At 36.8% G+C, this 21,847-nt stretch overlaps 1 protein-coding gene across 1 annotated transcript; it reads left to right on the top strand.

The window, feature by feature from the left end:
* Positions 1 to 8,688: 8,688 nt before the first annotated feature.
* On the top strand, positions 8,689 to 14,989 carry LOC143554568 (purple acid phosphatase 2-like). The gene is made up of 8 exons (XM_077044290.1): positions 8,689 to 8,946; positions 9,573 to 9,773; positions 12,651 to 12,762; positions 12,850 to 13,079; positions 13,744 to 13,882; positions 13,974 to 14,194; positions 14,480 to 14,601; positions 14,686 to 14,989. The coding sequence occupies exons 1-8, from the start codon at positions 8,770 to 8,772 to the stop codon at positions 14,879 to 14,881; spliced, it is 1,398 nt and encodes a 465-aa protein (XP_076900405.1). The 5' UTR covers positions 8,689 to 8,769; the 3' UTR covers positions 14,882 to 14,989.
* Positions 14,990 to 21,847: the final 6,858 nt, after the last annotated feature.

Genomic DNA, 21,847 nt, shown 5'->3' with positions numbered 1-21,847 from the left:
GTCGCATATCGCGGCGTCGCATATTATCCGCCGCCATACTACATGCTGACACGTGGTCTGATGAGTCATCAAGGTCCATCGCGATGCGTGATGACCTTTGTTCTGGGTTCATCGCGTAGCACGATGGCTTCCTGAATTCAATTCTTTACTCTTGTTCCCTTGTCTTAGGTAACTCGTCACATATTGGTCTTACTTTCATTTTCCAAAAACAATCAGGCGGCTCTCAAGCAGCTTGCGGCGATGCGAGTGTGCGATGTGCGCCATCAAAGCGCCACATTGCGCCCATCGCCCAACGCCCTCCGCCCTAGCCCATGCGCGTCGGGTGCTTCACACCCTCCGCTAGGACCACTGGGTGCATGTTAGGCATAAAAGAATATTACTATGGAATTTTATCTCTTTGCTTCCAAATCTTTCCCACTTTCCATGTGGGATGAGTTTTAACTTCCTTATATATAACCATGTGGAATGCTTCTACTTTCATCCATCTTTCCATATGGGATGGAATTTCCTTATTCCATATCCTTAACATAAGATGACTTTATTTATGGAATTTTTTTATTTCCTTATAAAATGATTTTATTTTTCTTTAAATTTTCTCATTACTTATTTTAAAGAATAATTTTGATCCTTCAACTTTACTAATTTGTCAAATTTGGGCCAAAATTTTGAGGATGTTACACCCCGGCCCCCGTTAGCTAGGGGCTTCACTAACCTAGAAATTTGATATATTTAGAGGTAGTGAATTGATACTTATAATTATTATATAGTTAGCCGTGCACAACTAAGGAGGGGGATTACAGTTAACTCAAAGATGTACATGACATATGTGAGTTTCTCGCCTAATTTCCTTGTTATGTTTTTCGGGATGTGTGCATACTCGATGTGATTAGTTAATACACTTACCACTTATAAGTGTATGAGATGTGAATGTTTGATGAATGATATAGAAAATGTTAAGAGTATGTATGAAAGTGTGTGCGTGTGTGTGTGTATCTACCTATACTAATAAAAGAAAATAATTCTGGACACATGGCATTTTAAGGTTAATTCTCACTATCAAATTCCCGTCAAAATCACTTATTTTCTAGAGATGGAAAAGAAAATATCTTGGTTCTAAATATAGTATTGATTATAAATTCAGCATACCGTATTAGTTGGTCAATCTCTATTGATTGAATTATTAATGCCATAAATATTCTAAACATGCTTAATATACAAAATATTAATATAATAAATACGTTTCATAAATATATTTTCTTTAAAATTGAAATGTATATATAAAAGAGTTTATATTTAAAGAGTACGTTAACATTCAATTTTTGAGACATCTTCATATTGAAGAAAATTATAATAAATTTTTTTATTTTTTTTACAAATATTCAGTCTTAAAAATCGTAAACAAACGTTCCATTTTTTATATTTATTTTAAGACTATTGAGATAGTTGAACAATATTGTGTTTATAAGGACAACATGAAAGTTATTCAAAAAGGAAAATCTGGTGTCTTTTTTGTCTATGATCGGGTATGGAATGTAAAACATTTTTGTGAAAGACTTTATCTACATCTTTCACATCGAAAGGCCGCATTGTTTGAAATGTTGCTTCCAATGACATGGTTTCATTATTGTATACTGACGTGAGGTCGAAGACTCACTCAAAAATAAACCGATTATAACTAATTAGATAGCGATAAGTGGGTATCAAACACAGGGAGTTTGTGGAAAATGTGTTACTAAGTAGCCTTGTAATTAATCTATATTAAAATAAATGCTGAAAATAAATTCAAGTATTTGATTTGTTGATTTTGATTAACGAAAATAACTGAAACGAATAAACGAGTATTAAAACAATATGAGAAACAATGCTCTCCCCCGATTTCAGGTTTTCAATATTGATAATGTTAATGTTTACTTTTGGGATGAACTACATAGACATAGTTCGTGAGAGTGTGTTTGAAAGTGATAAAAGAGGACTAAGTACTTGGATTATAAAAATGCAAGGTTGTCACTCGATAATCAGTATAATATAGTTAACCCTAATTCTCTTCTAATAAATATCGATTGCCTATGGCACCAAGAACGGATAGTCAAGAACACGAATTTATACTATACTAATAATTACAAAACAAACTCACAATCACCCTAGCAATATAATCATAAGATCAAACTACTATCCCACAAATAACATAAACGATTAACAAGTATTCACTTGAAAACCTTACAATTCGGGAGAGAACACAAAGGAAGTTAGCCACACATGATTTGGTTCATAATTCCTTCAATCAAAGTATGAAAATGCATAAAAATCAAGTCTCTGATGATTACCACACTCACAATAATGTTCTTAGACCCCCAAATCATCCCTAGGGTGTAATTGAATGATAGATATGAAAAGACACCAAAAAACGGAATAAAAACAAGTATTTTCGACATTTTACAGCTCTGCACCACGGTCCCCAGAACTCACGGTACGGTGAGTTCTGGTCATTTTTTATCAACTGGACCGTGGCCCATGGTCCAGACCGTGGGCCACGGTGGAACTCTTTCTCATTTTCTTGTTTTCTTCATATCTTTCTCGTTTTAACTTCGTTTTCTTCATCGTTTTCGCCCACGTTCTCGTGACTTCATCCTCTATCTCCTCATACCTGCAAATAACCACACAACAGTAGTTATCTAGTTCCCATGAAATTAACACTTAATGCATAGATTTTTATATCATTTAAGCTCACTTACGACTCCGATGCACCAGTCATATACCGATCCTGTTCTCTGTTTAAAATTCAAATATATTTGATGATATAAGACGGCTATATTTGTAATACATTTTTTTACATAATATAAAGAGACTTAATTATCTTGTTTTTATTAGTATTAAATTATTAATTGTAATTTATACATTAATTTATCCCGTATAATACACGGGTTTCTAAAGCTAGTATGTATATATATAACAAAATGTATGTATGGAAAGAAGGGACTAGACCTTACTAATATCTGAGATAGAAGGGACCAGACCCTACTTATATCTGAGATAGAAAAGGAAATGACCAGACCCTACTAATAACTGAGATATAAGGGACCAGACCCCACTAATATTTGAGACGATAAAGATAGTTATGCATGTAGTATGAAAATATGAAAGAATGTATGTATTTAAGAAGGAATGGATGAATTATGTATGTAAGAAAGAAAGGTAAACAAGTTAAGTATATAATATTTATCTTCGGATGCGTATATGTAAGTATGTGCATGAAATGTATGTTGCCTGATTAACTATAACTGATGTGCTAAAAGTAGTCAAATAAAAATACGCTAAAATAGATATTAAGTAATACTCTAGACTCTTAAACTACTAACCGGCAAGTGTACCGATCGACTCTAGTACAGCTAAGTAAGTCCGGATATCGAACCCACGAGACTCTTTAAATTACGTAAATAGCTAATTAGATTCGACTAAAAGACACGACTATTTATTATTATTGTTTAAGTGGGATTTTTAAACTAAATACTATTAAACTAAAATTAAACCCTAATTAATTAAATAATAATAAACTATAATGATTACTTAACCTTAAATGATTATTATATTAATAAACTTAAAACCCTAATTAATTAAAAGATTAACAAACTAATAAATTACTTAAATTAATTCAGATGATGAAAGTAACTACCTAGGCTAGAATCCCTTAAGTTATGGTTATCAATTAACTAGAAAACTTAAGTTATGGAACTGGGATCGTAAGATAAACCCTTGACAGAAAACCCAAACATGACCCTTGACCCTTCAAGAAGACACCTATGAGTTTCTAACAAGTTTGAAGACACCGGTTTAAAATATTAAACTTCCTTATGGTTATTTAATTATTTATGTTTAAGTATCTTTATAACAAAATCCTACCTTACAACGCGGAAATCAAAGATAGCTAAGTAGACTCAATTGACTTAATAGACTAAGTTGACAATCAAACCTAGACGGACTCCTTACGAAGAACTAAATCTAGCAATCCTGACCAACAAAGATTTATCAATAACCTATCACCTTACAGCTTTCAAGGCTAACAACTCACTATTGTTTCTATGATCTTATTCGAATTCAATCACAAACTAATCAAGAACACACAGTAAATGACATAAGAAAACCCTATCCTATGAAACAATCAACAAGGGCAATGTGAAACAATAAATCTAAGTAAATAAAACCAAGTAATCATACGCATCAATTTCATCAAGCTCAACAATTTACTTAAAACATAAAATATATAACGAATGAATTCCCAATCAAAATCAAACCAAACAAAGGTTCATCATGACCTAGGTAGTTTATAAAGTTTAGCCTAGCATCATGTAATCAAATTCAAACAAAGTAAATAAATAAGAAAACATGGTGAAAATAAAGAACGGGAAATCAAGGATGATAAAACCCGTAATCTTCACTCGCGAATGTCTAACTCTTCACCGGCTGTTCTCTTGCCTTCAAAACCGCCAAGAAAATCGAATAATAGCTCTCGTAAACTCCAATTTCGTCTGGTGGTAGCAGGTTATGTTTTAGGTTAAGATTAGGGATGTTTATATACTGAAACAGGGCCCAATACCTAACAAAATACGAAATAATTCATAACCATATACATCTAGGCGCCGCATGGCCATGGTATGCCCCCATGGTCGCGGCGGTCAGACCGGTTCTCTTTCTTGTTCCTTCCTGACGCATTCCAACTTCTCGTATTGGCTCGTTTTGATTCGTTTTTCGCCATTTTTGATCATGAACAACTACTGGAGCCTACAAAACATAATAATGTTAGTAGTATACAAATCTTGACAAAAAACGAACAAAAACTAATTAAATATTAAATAAAATATACACGGGAAATATATATATTTAGTATTATATCAAGTACTCACTCAGCAAAGCTGACTTTTAGTATGCACACATGTAAATAGGTTAAAGGGGTTGGCTATATGATGACACATGATATTGACTGAATGGCTGACATCTATAGAAGAAAGATATGATGCTTTATTTTAATGTTTTATGTTGAGACAATTTGTGATGTTTTAATATAAGTATCGTATAATTTGTAAGAAATGATTGACTTTTATTATTCCGCAAAAAGTTTTAATTCACTCTGATATTTAGAACTGTGTTTATGTATATATCCAACATCCAAGTAGGGCACCAGGCCTTATACAACGTCCGGGTTTTACTTACCGAATAAACATTGTTTTAAATATGTTATGAACGAATACACATCGACTCGCCACTACAATGCTTGGATTTTACCAACGTTTGGGTTTTGCCGACCGTTGCTACTGTTTTCTGTGGCACTGATTACTTTTTTTTTTATCTTAACGAACTTAACTCATACCAATCTAATCCACATTATTGCACCACCGCAATGTGACAGGTACATAAATAGATTCTAACTGCCCAGCATAATATACGGATTCAAAAACTAGTTATATTTATATGTTATCCCATAAATAAATGAGAAAAAATCTTTTTTATTATGGCAGCAAGAAGTGTATATTATCGTTTTATTCGTAATTTAATTGCAGAATATTTTAATAACATGTAGAAAACCAATAAAATACATTAGGATGATTGATTAGTCTTGTTATAATTCGCCGGCTAACCATATAAATAAAACCATTCATTTTCTCTTAGAAATTATTCGTTTTCAACTAAAACTTAATAAAACAAATGGATTAAGATTAATCAGGAGATTTTGATACTGAACAAATTTTATTTGGATGAATATAGAGCCATTAATACTTGGATATATTACTTTAAATGAGATATATACTTCGACGGCACTTACATATACTTGGATATATTAGAGAGGAAGGGGCACTCATGGGTAGTACTCATGCATCGATCAATCATACACAATTATTTCATTTATACCTTTAAGTACCCACAAACCATAAAATAGCCGGAAACACATACCCACAGGTACCCCAGGACATTTTTTGTTTAAATTTAAAAATAAATAAACAATTAATGTAATTAAAATTAAAATTTCATTGAAAATTAATGAGTGTTTAATTTTTCAAAAACCACCAATGGGTTTGCCATGTGGTAAACCTTTGCCACAAATTGTAATTTGGCAAACTACTCACATAGTTAGGGGTGAGTTTGCCATATGGTAAACAACCCATAAACCTTACCCACACTAGTGCCCCTTCTCCTCTTAATTAATAGAATAGGTTTTTCGATTTAAAAGAGGATAGCGGCGCAACTTGTTGCTCGCTTACCAATTATCCAGATGTAGCTCGGTTTGTGTTATATAAAATAAATAATAGTTATCTTTAAATGAGATATATACTTAGACGGCATATAAAAACTTACGTGGTGAGAATTGTAACATCGCAGAAATTTCGGGCCAAAAATGTCAAGTTTTCAAAGTTAAGGGACCAATTTTGTCAAGTTCCAAACTCCATGGTCAAAAGTGAAAATTCTGTTTTTGTGACCCATCGCGATACGCGATGGATCAGAAGAGACCTCCATCGCGTATCAAGATGGGGTGTTTGACACGTTGTGACACGTGTGCCACGTGGCACACGGTGGCACCGTCTGCCGCCACATGGAAACACGTTCGCCACGTGTCGCGGCGCCTGCCACGTGTCACCACGTGGCAGGTCTACCCTGTGACTCAGCAAGCCTACATCGCGCTATGCGATGGGCTTGCCAAGGGACCCATCGCGTAGCGCGATAGGGTCCAAAATCAGCTCTATAATAGTAAGGTCCGGGTCTTCACAATTCCACACTAAAACACACATATCTCTCTCTCTCTCTAACTTCTTTCTAAAACCCCGAGAACCCGACCCTCGATCCACCTTGAAATCCGTGCCCCGATTCCTCGTTTTCCGTGCCCAATACCTCGATAATCGTGCCACCTCCCGACGATGCTATAAGCAAAGAGATAATATTAGTGTGACGACCCGACGACCATCTCGAAGTACGTACCGCGAAGTGTTGGTGTTCGATTCGTGTGTCCAAGTAAAGGAATCAAGCGTGTGTTGATAAAGAAAAAGGCGTCGAAGTATTGCCCGAGTGTGTAGGGTTTATTGAGCCAAGAAAGGTAGGCATAATGCTCGAATAAAATAATAATAAAATATTATCAAGGCTTAATACCTCAAGTCGAGGTTATACTCGATACCTCGATAAACAAAGAAAATAAAGGAAAAGAAAAGTGAATATATATATATATATTTGAGTATATATATATATATGTGTATGATTATTCTTTGTTATAAAATATATTATTTAAGTATAATGAGTATACTTAAATAATAAATAAAAGAATACGTTTCTTAAAGAAGAAGAAACATAGGGTTTTTATAAATAAACTAAAGGTTTATAATAATACTTTTTAATTAAAGTTTTTAAAAGTAAAAGAAAATTTGAACTAAAGGTTCATCGAGATAAACGAGACTAAAGATCTTACGCCGGATTGTATATTCGACTAATAAAGGTTATACTCGTACTATAGGTGCGAGATAGCAAGGAAAGACTCACGGACGATGTTGGAAGCCGATCCCATTGAAAAGGTGAATACGCCCCACTTTTATAAACTTGTTTTCAAAACAAATGTGTTATGTGTAAAACTTTACGTGAGGCTACGTGTCTCTAAAAACATTATAAATAAGAGTATAAGCCTAGCCCTCAAGCTATGGTATACGCTTGTCTGGATCCTTACATATGTGGAATGCGGTGGGCACATCGCACCACGCTTGGTCACGACCTCCAGCCACGATGGGCCGGACCTAAGTTACGTCCGAGTGAGACTGACCATGTGTATATTTATGGTACCTAAGTTATGTCGAAACGCTGCGGTGTTTCGCTGAGGTGACTTAGTGTAGAGACTCGAGTTTATAATGATTATTTAACTTAATTATTCCTAAGCCAAGATGGGCCAAGGCTTACGTGGTCTTAAGGGGTGATTAAGTAAAGAAAATATTTTTAGCGTCAGCATATTCACCAGCATTCGTTGCTGACGTATTTTATAACATTTTGCAGGTAATCAAGATTAGAGCTTGTGAAGACGAAGAAGCTCAAGAATCCGATGGCTCGGATAATTTTGTTTAAATATTAAAATATGGTGGTTTTGTAAAACTCATAACAAGTAAAACTTAAAACGAGACTTTTATCTCGTCTTTCGTGTTGTAAATATTTATAACGTAAATCTATATGTTTTTATAAGACTTCCGCATTAACCCGCTACTCTGATTTATTTATAAACATGGTACCAACTATCGATCGCACTCTTATGCCTAAGATGGGGGTTTCAAACATCTTGAGTGATAAAATAAAATGAAAATAACCGTTAGAAAGAAAACTACATTAACTTCCTTTTCCTTGTCTAATGTAAATTATCTTCATATATTTGTCTACATGAATTCGATTTAATATTGAATATGCCCAAATAAATACATTTTTTAAAATTAATTTAAAACAAAAATTCAAAAAACAGTTTATCTAAAAACAATTGTAAATCGTAAAGAACACAAAATTTGAGTTTATGTTTAAACAGATAAACATTGGCTTCCTCCTTAAAACAAGGAATTAATATTATCTTATCATCGAGATTACTGCAATTTAATTAAAAATCAAAATCAGAGTGGCATAATTGTAATTAAAGAGTTGACAAATTTTGGAATATCTTGTTTGCATATTCCAAAACCTCAGCCTATATAAGTATACAGCACAAGGTCTTGTTTAGCGTAGGTTAAGGTGTGAAGAGGCAAGTGGGAGGTGCGCAGGATAAGTAAGATGGGTGGTCGTGTACTATGGTGGTGGTCGGTTGTTGTTGTTGTCGGAGTTTCAGTTGTTATGTTTGTTGATGGTGGATTAACAAGTAGTTTTGTAAGAAAGGTTGAGAAAACCACTGATATGCCTATGGACAGTGATGTATTCGCTACACCGCCTGGCTATAATGCGCCCCAACAGGTATGTTTTGTTTTTGTTTTTGTTTTCTGAGATCCTTGATTGTTGATTTCTATATATGCTGATCTTGTTAATATCATCTTTGGTTCAAGAAAACTTTTTAATGCTTTGACTTATTGGCCCATGTGATCTCAAAGCATGATGCAGTATGATATTTAGTTTCTGCCAATTTTCTTGGTTTTAATGATTCAAATTAAATGCATAATGTTTTAGGTAAGTTTTGATGGGTTTCTATAAATTTTAAATAAATTATTCTTGGTTATATCTATTGGTTTTTAATTTTTTTGTTTTGTTTCGCTGAATACTATTTTTTTTCTTTTAAATCAAGTTCTAAGGACAATACTGCAATTTGTCTATTTTTTTTTTAATAACTATTATTGGAACTTATGTGCAAATATCTATAGACTATAGTTTTAGGATAAGTCTTGGTGGGCCCTTATAAGCTTTTCAAATTTCAATAAATTTGATTTGAATCCTACCAAGTTTTTTTTCTCGTGACTTTTAGTAAAATCTTGAGACCCCACCAATGGGCTATAAATTAATAAGATCATGTAAAAGTAGAGAACCTTTGGAACTTTTGTTGCTTATGTAATAAAGGTTTATTAATTTATTTATTTTGGTACTATAAGGTACATATAACACAAGGGGATCATGTGGGAAAGGCAATGATTGTGTCATGGGTAACCATGGATGAACCCGGTTCAAATACAGTTGAATATTGGAGGTCAAACAGTAAAAGAAAGATGAAAGCTGAAGGCATGCTTATTAAATATTCATTCTTCAATTACACTTCTGGTTTCATCCACCATTGCAATCTTACTCATTTGAAGGTAATAATAAATTCTTCTTTATATCACTTCTTTAATTAAAATGGCTACAAAAGGAGTTCAGACGGGTCGCGTTTGATGGTCCAACCCAAACACAACAACAACCCGAAGCTCTGTCAACTGCATGAACTCAAATACGACACGAGTATTCATGGGTTGACATGAACATGACCCATTTCAACTATTTTTTTTTTGTATTTTAGTACTGTTAGAATTAATCACTCACAACCGAAAGGGCATTTTAGTCATTTATGTTTTATTTGTATTTAGTTTAGTTATTGTAAATGTAAACAAAGTTTAGGGGTTAGTGTGTAACACTTGTATCTATAAATACTATGTGAACAAATTACGATCGATCGATTATCATTCAATACAGTTCAATCAATTATTGTTGTTCATTCGATCCTATATACCAATTATCACAAGAATTGGTATCAAAGCGCAAGGAATTAAACGAATAATCGATTCCCTCGTCCGTCCCTGTTCATCGATTGCAGAATCGAAATTGAAAAAAACCGCGATAGGAATTCGAAAACTCATTTGAAATTATCATTGCAGTCCGATCAATTGGTTCAATCGGTTCGTTGTGGTAATTTCCCGGTGTTGCAAAGGATCCGTTCAAATAAATTCTACAATAACCGTTAATTGATTCAATCCAATCTGCTGTTAATCCGAGAAGATCGAAGGCAGTCAGTCTCCAACATTTTTTTTGAAATTCGTCCACTCATCAAATTGAACGAAGGCAGTCCAGGCGTTTTTTTTTTTTTTTGTGTTAATCACTTCTTTTTTGAAAGTCAAATTCAAAATAAAGACACAGAAGCAGAAATTAGAATTTTTGATTTGCCTCCCCTGTTGTTCATCACTTGTTGGTATTATTGAAAGTCAAGAACATAGCCTGTTATTTCATTGTTCATCGCCGACTGTTGTTGGAAAGTCAAAATTGGAGAGAAGACAAAATTGGGAAGTTATATCAGATTAAATTTTTGATCAGATTCTGAATTCCGAAACCCGTCAACATCCAGGTTTTATCCAAATTTTTAAGATTGTATTACACATTAGAATTACGATATTAGTTTGTGGATTATTGTGGAAACCCGTAGATTGTTGATATATTGATCATTAGGATTCCCCGTTAAGAATAAATTGTTGCATTTTTGAACCAGTGGTTTATTTTTGACTTTGGAAAAGTCAAGATTGAGAGTCAAAGAAAAATTTGAAACAAGATTGATTTTCGTTACATCATAAGGGTGTAAGAATTTATTTTATCTGCATCAGAAGGGTGCATATTTGTTAATTTTATTTGCAATTAATAGGCATAAGGCCTGCTTTGCAATTAAAAGGCATAAGGCCTACTAAGTTGAAACCAACAACCAAAAGGGTTGTTTTATTGTTAATAGTCATAAGGGCTATTTTGAAGAAAAAAAACCAAAAGGGTTGTTTTTTGTTAGCCATAAGGGGCTGTTTGGATTAAAATAAAAAAGAAAAACCAGAAGGGTTGGCAGAAGATTATAATCAGAAAGATCATCTCAGAAGTACAGAAGTTCAGAAAGGATTCACGAAAATTTCAGATTATGTCTGGATCAAAAGATAAAGAAATTGTCGTACATAAGGAAATAAGTTCCGCTACCCATTTTTCATGTCCTATTTTGAAACCTATAAATTATACCGTATGGGCAATTCGTATGAAAACCATACTTAAGGCAAATGGATTATGGGAAATGATAGAACCTAGTCCTGACACACAAATCGATGAAAAGAAAGATATGTCAGCAACTGCATATTTGTTTCAAGCATTACCGGAAGATATGATACTGCAAGTTGCAAGTTGTAAGAATTCAAAGGAAATTTGGGAAGCACTACAAAAAAAGGCATGTTGGTGTGGATCTAGTGCAGAAGGCACGTCTTCAAACGCTCAAAACAGAATTTGAAATGTTAAGGATGAAAGAAGAAGATACAATCGATTCATTTACCGACAAGTTGAATAATATTGTTTCAAAGGCAAGTGGGGTAGGATCAACATTTGATCAACCAACTTTAGTACGGAAGCTTCTAAGTTCTGTACCAAAGAAGTTCATACAGGTTGTCGCAACCATAGAGCAATTTGTTGATATAGAAACGACTACCTTAGATGAAATAATCGGAAGATTAAAGGCCTTTGAAGAACGGACCAACCTATTGAATAAAGACCTCATGGACAATCAAGATAAACTATTGTTCACACGTCAAGACAAGAACAATGGTCAAGAAACACGGTTTGGAAATCGAGGACAAGGAAGGTTCAATTCAACACAAGAACGTTGGCATAACAGAAAGTTTATGCACGAAGAAAGAAAAGAAGACGGAGGAGATAATCATGACAAAGGAAAGAAATTCACAAAGCATTTAAGCAAAGTTAAATGTTACAATTGCAACAGGTTTGGACATTATGCTTCAGACTGTCCAAAACCAAACCAAAGGAACGAAGCATCAAATCTCATCCTAGAAGAACCAACACTTTTAATGGCAATCATTGAAGACAAGGATGTTGAAGGAAAATTCTCCTCAAACAAGATTCAAGAAGTTGGTGTACGAACTACTCGGCATCAAGACCTACTACAAGTTGATCGTGATTAAGGACAAATGTGTATAAAATGTTATATCAAAATCATTAAACTTGATGTCAGTTCCCTTTTAACTTTTAAAAATAAACCGGTCAACCCTCAAACCCTTAAGGTTCACTTGAATCCCGCTCGTTAAGCTAAACGTGCTTGCGGGTTGGGCCTGAAACTGACCCGAACCCACGAATTTCATGTCTCATATTTTTTTGGGTAAGCAAAGCACATTGATCAAACAACCCCTAAACTTATATGAAATCTATATATAATCATTTGAACATGGCAGCCTGATACAAAGTACTACTATACGGTTGGACTCGGACACATCAATCGGACATTCTGGTTCACTACTCCCCCTCAAGTTGGACCTGATGCTCCTTACACTTTCGGCCTCATCGGTATAGTATCTAAGATTAATAACGCTTGTGTATATATAAACAGGTCAAAAGCTCCTGCTGTAAAGCATTTTGTGTGTGAATTTGCAGGGGATTTGGGCCAGAGTTATGATTCAAACATCACACTTTCACATTATGAAATGAACCCTGTAAAAGGGCAAGCAGTGTTGTTTGTTGGAGACATATCTTATGCAGACAACTATCCTAATAATGATAATAGGAGATGGGATTCATGGGGAAGGTTTGCAGAGAGAAGTACCGCGTATCAGCCTTGGATTTGGACCGCTGGAAATCATGAAATTGATTTTAGACCCGATCTCGTAAGCTTTCTACTTGTTTTTTTTCTAAGATGCATGTGTTGACTTTCGAGGGTTATGCATATGCCACATATTCATCTAAAGGATCAGTAGTTCACATCAAGCTTCATGTTGAAACTGAGTTCATGTCATAATGTTTATGCATTCAAGATCATCCATCAGGTTTCATGTTGAAACTTAGTTCATTTCATAAAAGGTTTATGCATTTTTCATATGTTTATTCAAGGTCACACATCAAGATACATTTTTAAACTGAGTTCGTTTCATGAAGTTTATGCATTTTTCATCTAATTGTTCAAGATCAATCATCAAGATTTTATGTTGAAACAGAGTTCGTTTCATAAAGTTTATGCATTTTTCACATAATTATTGAAGATTACACATCAAGATTCATGTTAAAACTCGGTTCATTCCATAAACTTTATTCCTTTTTCATACGATTATTCAAGATCATACATGAAGATACATTTTGAAACTGATTCATTTCTTAAAGTTTATGCATTATTCATATAATGGCTCGAGATCAGACAACAAGACTAATGTTGAAACTGACTCATATCATAAAGTTTGTGCGTTTTTCATATAATTATTCAAAGACCACACATCAAGAGAGTCCATTTGACTTGAAAAGTCAAAGCAGTCGGATTGACTTGTAATATCATTGCAGGGAGAGGATGAACCTTTTAAGCCTTATACTCACCGGTTTCATGTCCCCTACAAGTCATCCGGGAGCACCGCCCCCTTTTGGTACTCTGTCAAAATAGCTTCAGCTCACATCATTGTGTTGGCTTCATATTCGGCTTACGGTAATTACATAAATAGCTTTTGAATGCATATTCAACGAAATGAAAAGGAAAATGCAATGTATCTGAATTGGACATATATATACTTTGTTAGGTAATTACACTCCTCAATACAAATGGCTGGAGAAGGAACTACCTAAAGTCAACCGAACCGAAACACCATGGTTGATTGTTCTGATGCACTCCCCCTGGTACAACAGCTACAACTATCATTACATGGAAGGTGAAACCATGCGAGTGATGTACGAGCCCTGGTTTGTAAAGTACAAAGTTGATGTTGTGTTTGCTGGTCACGTCCATGCCTATGAACGCTCGGTATAATCATAATCAGAATTTGGCAAACACTCAAACACTGATACATGCTTTACTACCCACTTGTTATCGTGTTCTAATACTAACTTTCGTTAGTAAAGCTAGCTACCCCACGTTATAAATCAGGGGTAACTTTACTAAATAGTAACCAAGTTTCTCAAATGTCTCACTCAAACTTTTATTATTTTATTTTTGAAAAACACTTTAAGTGACTTTAGTTAAACACGGTTGGATGAAGTTTTCCCTATAAAGTAAGCAACATTTTATTGTTTTTTATTATTGGTGCAGGAACGTGTATCGAACATTGATTACACCATCGTCAACGGGATCTGCAAACCTGTAAAGAATCAGTCCGCACCTGTTTACATAACCATTGGAGACGGTGGAAACCTCGAGGGATTAGCAACCAAGTAATACATATGGTGATCAAATGTTTTTATCATATATGTACAAATATAAATGTGTATGATTGTATTTTGTGCATGGTGATGTAGCATGACTGAGCCTCAACCAGAGTACTCGGCGTTTAGAGAAGCTAGCTTTGGGCACGCGACTTTTGACATCAAGAACCGAACCCATGCGTTCTACGGGTGGCATAGGAACCAGGATGGAGCTGCTGTAACGGGTGATGCAATGTGGTTTTACAATCGGTATTGGAAACCTGAAGATGAATCTACAAGTGTTATTTAATTACCAAAAACAAGCTAGTTGTGTATTTGTGCAAGAACCATACTACTGCTTTCTTGTTGTTTATTCTTTGCCTGTTCAAATGGAGTTTGCCTTGCTTTAAATTAATAAATAATGAAGAAAATATGTTTTTGGTTATATAAAAGTGAGTGGTTTTCTAAATTTGGTATCTAGTGCCAAATTTTCAAAATTATAAAATGGTAACTAATTACTGAAGTTTAGTACTTAAGTAAACGTATAATTTGTGTCAATACGTGATTTACATATATGTCAATGATTTAGGTGCTTTAGATAGCGTGGTGATAGACATAAACACAACACGATAACTAATTGTGTCATTTTTTTTCCGAACACATCTCTTCTCGATCTGTCTGCTTAATGCCTCTCTATTAATCGCTTGATGTCATTTCTTCTCGAACATAAACCTGTTTAGAAACATGTTAACACGAAACAATCTGTTTCGACACTTGTTGAGGGACAATGCATATATATTAAAAATTTAAAACAAAATTGCCAAAAGTTTATGTCTTAATTAAGATTGCAATTAGCATAGGGTGTCCGCATATACTCTTTAGGGGGGGAGGGGGTGGTGCAAAGCTCCTCACACACCACCTCCAATGGTGGTGTGCCACATCACCAACCTCAAATCCATAACATGTGATGGATTTTTACTAGGGGTTGTGGTGTGGTGGTGTGATGTGATGGAATTTTTTTTAATAAATACTAAAAAATAAAAATAAAACAATATTACATTAAATAAAAAATAAAACAAGATTACATTAAATAAAGACAATTAAATTAAAAAAACCGACAAAAAAAAAACCTACGGCCCTTCCCAACCCCACTTTTCGCATATCTCGCGTTTGCGTTGAAGTAGGATCGATTTAAAGGGTTCATCAAGATGACGTGCGGTTGTAGGATGAAAGTTAGATCGGCATTTTTTTGGTTTTCATTCAAATGGTTGATATACGTCTTCTCACGTTTCATTTTTAAAATATGAGCTTGTTTCTTTGGCTCCTTCGTCTCGGCCATTTCCGCCATCTTAGCCGACTTGTATTCGGCGAAGTTTTCGGCCACCGCTTCCTTTCCAAGTCTTGACGATTCCCCATTTTTCTTGCGATTCGGCCGTGTGGGTGCAGGTATGTCTTCGTCGGGATTTTCTTCGGGTTCCTCGTTCAAGTTCATGCTCGGCATGTTGCATGAAAAACCGCCGGTAGACATTGTGTAGTCACCGGACTCGGAAGTTTATGATCTTTTTGAAGAAGATCCTTTCTTCCTTGGAGCCGTTGGTTCGTTCAAATCGACCAAGGGAATCGGTTCCCACTTCGCGTGATGTCTCGCAATCTCCCACGCTTCCAAGTGGGGAAAATCCTTACATTTGAAAACTCGGACATATTCGGCCAAAGCGTTCTTTATGATATTCGCCTCGCCCGCTCCGCTTTGTGGAGTTCGGGACTACAAAACATTTAGAAAAAAATATATATATCAAATTGTAAAAATAAAGTAATAAATTATAAAATAAATAAACTAAAATAGTTACCTCTTGGATGTAACAAGCATTAAATTTTGACATTTTTTTATTCAAATCTTCCCACTTGCCAATCATTTGATCCGTGTTTCGTTCGGTTGCGCCCGGAAGTTGCGAGAAATGGTCTTTAATACGTCTCCATAACACTTCTTTTCTTTGATGGTTTGAGTGTTTTTTTATTCGGAGCAATGTAAATAAGCCTTGGTCAAGGCGACCTCCTCATCGGGCAACCAACGCCTAACACTTTTTTGATGCGTCTCCTCATCCGTGGGTTCATCTTCATCCAAAGTTTGCACTTCGTGACGAAAAACACTTGCAAATTGATGTATAACCTCGTTATCGTCTAGGGGATCGGCGGACATTTGAGACGGTTGAGACGGTTGAGATCCAAACATTTGAAAAGTATTGTTTGGATAATTTTGGGTAGAAAAAACTGGAATATAAGGTTGGTTTTGGTACAATTGGTTTTGGGACAGTTGATAATAACATTGTTGTGGATAAGGTTGTTGTTGGAATGGTTGGGTTGTGTCGGGTTCGTCTTGTAACCGAAATCTCGTCGGTTCGCCTAGATTTTGTCGAACCTTTGGTCAGGTTTGGGTTTTCTTTGAACCCGACCCACGTTTCTTAGAACCCTCCATTGATATGTTAAAATGGTGTGTGTAGTAGAAGATTTTGAGTTGAGTTTGAGTTGGATTTGTGTATGTTTTGAAGATATGTTTTAGATTATTTATATAGGTAAAATAAGTTTTTTTTTATTTTTAAACCCTCCAACGGCTTCCTCCCATTCCCAACGGCTCCCTCTCCTCGATAAACACCCATCACTTGCGTGATGGCTATCACGCACACCACCCCCATCACGCGTGATGGGGGACCGGCGGCGGTGTGCTAAGAGCCACCACGCGTGATGGCTCCCTCCTCACGCAGTGCCCCGCCCGCTCTTAGTCTTTAGGTTTAGGAGGTTGCCATATTAAAAAAAAAAGGAAAGTGAATACGGTGCTGTCACACGTCTAAGCTTAGACGGAAAACTTATCAAAACTACGTCGTTTTGATTAAATACAATTACAGCCCAAACAAATCCTTCCTTTTAATTAGGTATCGTCTCCATAAAATTTGCAAGTTACATTAAATTAATCATTCTACAAATCCATTTTCGGGCAACTGCTAATATAAATGGCAAAATTAGAATTGATTTTATGGATTCAATCGAACAACAGCAGCTTCTTGCAAATTGATTTAATCATTTATGTATTATTAATCCTTTTTTTATAATTAAGAACCTTAAAAGTGTAAAATAAAAATACTCTTGTATTTTAGTTTGTTAAGAAGTTCTTGAATCTCCTTATTTCTAATAACATACAAAATAATTTTACTCAAATACATGTTCTTCGAACCTTAAAATTAATCAAACTTAAACGAGTTAAAAACAAAAAATTAGTGCAAGAAGAGGAGATTGCATATGTAGACGAAGGGATGATGAAAAGACAATAAATGAAGAAGAGAAAATTTATAGAACTAGCCGCACATCACAAATTCACCAACAACAAACACCAAAACAAATATTTTTAATTTATTTTTTGTTAGTTTCAGATTAGTTAAAATGAACAAAAGTTACTAAATGGATTTGGAAAAAGATGAAATGTAATTCGTGGAATTGATGGTGATGACGGGGGTAGCCCAAGGAATCAATAAAATGGCTTCCACACTTTAACGCTAAAAAGGTTAAAAGGCTAAAAGCTTCGTTTCCCGCCCAAACTTATGTAAACAAGTACCCACGTGTTACAGTACAATGTCAACTCACTATTCACATCACTGTTCCCTCTGAGCAAAAGACATGCTCAGATAAAGTATTATTATTTTAATCATGGATCAACGGTCCAAAGCTTCCCGCCCACAAAGGTCAACTCTCTAAGCAAACTGGAGGTAAATTAGTTTGTACACCAGATAAAAGGCTTAGTCTCTTCTCCTATATAAGAATCACTTAGCCATAAACATGGGACAACAGATCTGGAGCTAATACATACTCCTTGATCTTCTCTTCTCCCTTGAGGAATATACACCTTACTTATTCCTTTCTTACTTTAAAACATCATAGCTTCACCAAGAGCTTCATCCAAGAGCCGATTCCAAACATCACGGTCTTGGATCTCCGGTGAACTATAACAACTAACAACAAACTAGTGAACCTCCTTCTACGTTTTGCAAACGTAGAGGGACACCATGACCTGCGTTAGGTTAACTTGAACCCTTGAAGCTTGTTAGCCTAACCACTCCATTCACTATCATTGCTCTTATCTTTGTTGTAGCAACAAGTTGAATTAAGCTGGTATCGCATCCCGTCGGGGTTTTGGGTAATCCCGTGATGAAATCCATGGAAATGTGTTCCCATTTCCATGTTGGGAGTTCCGGTTGCTGTAGTAGACCAAATGGTTTCTGATATTCCACTTTGACTCTTGCACAAGTCAAGCATTTGCTCACGTAGGTGGCAATGTCGGCTTTCATGTTTGGCCACCAGTAAAGTGCCTTTAGATCATGGTACATTTTATCTGAGCCAGGGTGAACGGGATATCGGGAATTGTGTGCTTCGTCCATCACTAGAGTTCTCAACTCTCTGTATCGAGGGACCCAAATCCGGTTTTCGAAATATCGAACCCCGTCCGATTTGGTTTCAAGTTGCTTGTTCATGCCCCGCATGAGTTCTGATGGGAGATTATCGTCTTTCAAGGCTTCGAGTTGAGCATCACGAATCTGATCAGGTAAGTTGGCGTGAATCGTGAGTTGTAATGCTCGCACTCGTCTAGGTTTATCGGTTTCTTTTCTGCTGAGAGCATCGGCCACTACATTGGCCTTGCCAGGGTGGTACTTTATGGCACAGTCATAATCCTTAAGTAGCTCGACCCAACGACGCTCGCATGTTCAGCACCTTCTGAACGTAGATATGTTGGAGGCTCTTGTGGTCGGTGTAAATGGTAAACTTGGTACCGTACAAGTAATGCCTCCATATCTTAAGAGAAAACACCACGGCTCCGAGTTCAAGGTCATGGCTCGTGTAGTTCTTCTCGTGGATCCGTAGTTGTCGAGAGCATAGGCTATAACCTTCTCGAGTTGCATTAACACGCAACCGAGACCCTGTATCGATGCATCACAGTGCACTTCAAAGTTTTCCGTTCCCTCGGGGAGGGTTAGGATAGGGGCGCTACAGAGTTTGGTTTTCAACAGTTGGAAAGCAGATTCATGCGCATCACCCCAATTGTATTTAGTACCCTTGTGTGTCAATGCGGTGAGGGGTTGAGCATTCTTTGAAAATCCATCGATGAAACGTTGGTAGTAGCCAGCCAGTCCTAGGAATTGTCGCACCTCAGTTGGAGTCTTAGGTGCTTCCTAGTTTTTGATGGCCTCTACCTTGCCTGGATCGACATGGATACCATTCTCATTGATCACATGCCCTAAGAAGTGAACCTCGCGAGGCCAAAATTCGCATTTCGAGAGTTTAGCGTACAGTTGTTCATTCTTTAGCAATTCCAGGATTAACCTCAGTTGTTCTTCATGGTCGGTCTTGTTCTTGGAGTAGACGAGGATATCATCAATGAAAACAATCACAAACTTGTCGAGGTACGCCTTGCATACTCTGTTCATGAGATCCATAAATACGGTTGGTTCGTTGGTTAAGCCAAAAGGCATAACCGAAAACTCATAGTGACCGTACCGAGTTCTAAAAGCCGTCTTTGAAATGTCTTCTTCGCGCACTCTTAATTGATGGTAACCAGATCTCAGATCAATCTTCGAGTAGTAACTCGACCCTTGAAGCTGGTCGAACAGATCATCAAATCGGGGTAGGGGATAACGGTTCTTGACCGTCACCTTGTTCAGCTCCCAATAGTCAATGCACATGCGGAAAGCCCCGTTCTTCTTTCGAACAAATAAGACAGGGGCTCCCTATGGTGATGAGCTAGGTCGGATGAAACCTTTATCCAACAAGTCTTGTAGTTTAGTGGATAACTCCTAAAGCTCCGCCGGTGCGAGCCGATACGGGGCTCGTGCTATGGGTGCAGCACCGGGGGCTAAATCGATTTGGAACTCGACTTGTCGAATAGGTGGGAGTCCAGGCAAATCCTCCGGGAAGACTTCCGGAAAACCTCGCACAATCGGTATGTCTTCGATTCGCTTCTCCTCCACGGGTTTCTCGACAATATGAGCTAAAATCGCCGGATGACCCTATCGTAAATATTTCCGCGCCTTCATGAGGGTGATGACGCTTGTAGTCATGCTGCTTTTCTCGCCCTGTATCGAGATGATTTCGCCGGAAGAGGTAGTGATATGGACTACCTTGTCGTGACATATAATCTTAGCTCTATTCTCGGATAGCCATTCCATGCCGACAACAACATCGAAACTACCAAGCGTAAAGGGTATGAGGTCGATATCGAAAGTATGACCTGACAGTTTCAACTTACATCCCGCTAGTACATCAGTTGTTTCAATAGACTTACCGTCAGCTAATTCAACAGGAAACTTAGCATCTAACGGGGTTGGAGTTAATTTTAAAAGTTTACTAAAGGCTTTCGATACAAAACTCCTATCATCTCCAGTGTCAAACAAAACAGAAGCAAAACAGTCGTTCACAGGGAACTTACCGGTAACCACATTCGGATCGCTGCGGGCCTGGCCCGACCCAATGACGAAAGCTCTACCTTTACCACTGCTCCCGCCACTATTATTGCCTCCATTGTTCTCATTCTGCTTCAGTTTGGGACAATCCTTCCTGTAGTGACCCTCTTGACCACACTCAAAGCACCCTTTCTTCGCTGTAGAATGTTTAGGAGCACCCTTAGCCGCTAGGTCTCCCCTACAGTCCTTGGCCTGATGACCCAATTTACCGCATCGCAAACACTTGATACGGTCGCATGGGCCAGCATGGTGATAGTTGCACTTGTTGCACTTCGGGTACTTTCCAGCATAGCCACTTGAACCCTATCCGCCACCGTTGTTGTTATTGTTGGAACCCTGATTATTGAAGTTCCGAGCGAGTTCGGGTTTACGGTGGTGTTGTTGCTGTGGAGGGTTCGACGATAAGGACCTGGTGTTGTCAAACTTTCTCTTTCCATTCCCAGAGTTGATGTTGCTGTTGTCATTGCTTGTGTTATCATGGGTTTTAGAGGTGGAACCTCTAGGTGGTAGCGCACCTTGTGCCACTGCTTGATCCGTCAGCTTGTGGGCTATTCGGATCGCTTGCTGAATAGTGGTTGGTTTAGAAGACGTCACCATACCCTGAATCTGGGGTACCAAACCATCGATATACATCTCGATTCTCTTACTTGATGGATCTACCATCCACGGGCACATCACTGCTAGCTCATGGGAACGGGTGGTGTAGGCTTCAATCTCAGAACCCACCATCTTCAGTGCCCAAAATTCCGACTCCAACTTCGCGATTTCCTCTCTAG

The sequence above is a fragment of the Bidens hawaiensis genome, unplaced genomic scaffold (assembly GCF_021521415.1).
Source record: "Bidens hawaiensis isolate Kalapana, Puna unplaced genomic scaffold, B.hawaiensis_p1.1 tig00017761_1, whole genome shotgun sequence".
Classification (NCBI taxonomy): Eukaryota; Viridiplantae; Streptophyta; class Magnoliopsida; order Asterales; family Asteraceae; genus Bidens; species Bidens hawaiensis.
This window is presented reverse-complemented; position numbering and strand designations above follow the sequence as displayed.

Bases quoted from the DNA above. Each gene is read 5' to 3' on its own strand.
- LOC143554568 (XM_077044290.1), top strand. From the start codon at position 8,770: ATGGGTGGTCGTGTACTATGGTGGTGGTCGGTTGTTGTTGTTGTCGGA. The intron at 12,763-12,849 runs GTATAGTATCTA...GTGAATTTGCAG, and splicing joins TTACACTTTCGGCCTCATCG to GGGATTTGGGCCAGAGTTAT. The intron at 14,602-14,685 runs GTAATACATATG...ATGGTGATGTAG, and splicing joins CTCGAGGGATTAGCAACCAA to CATGACTGAGCCTCAACCAG.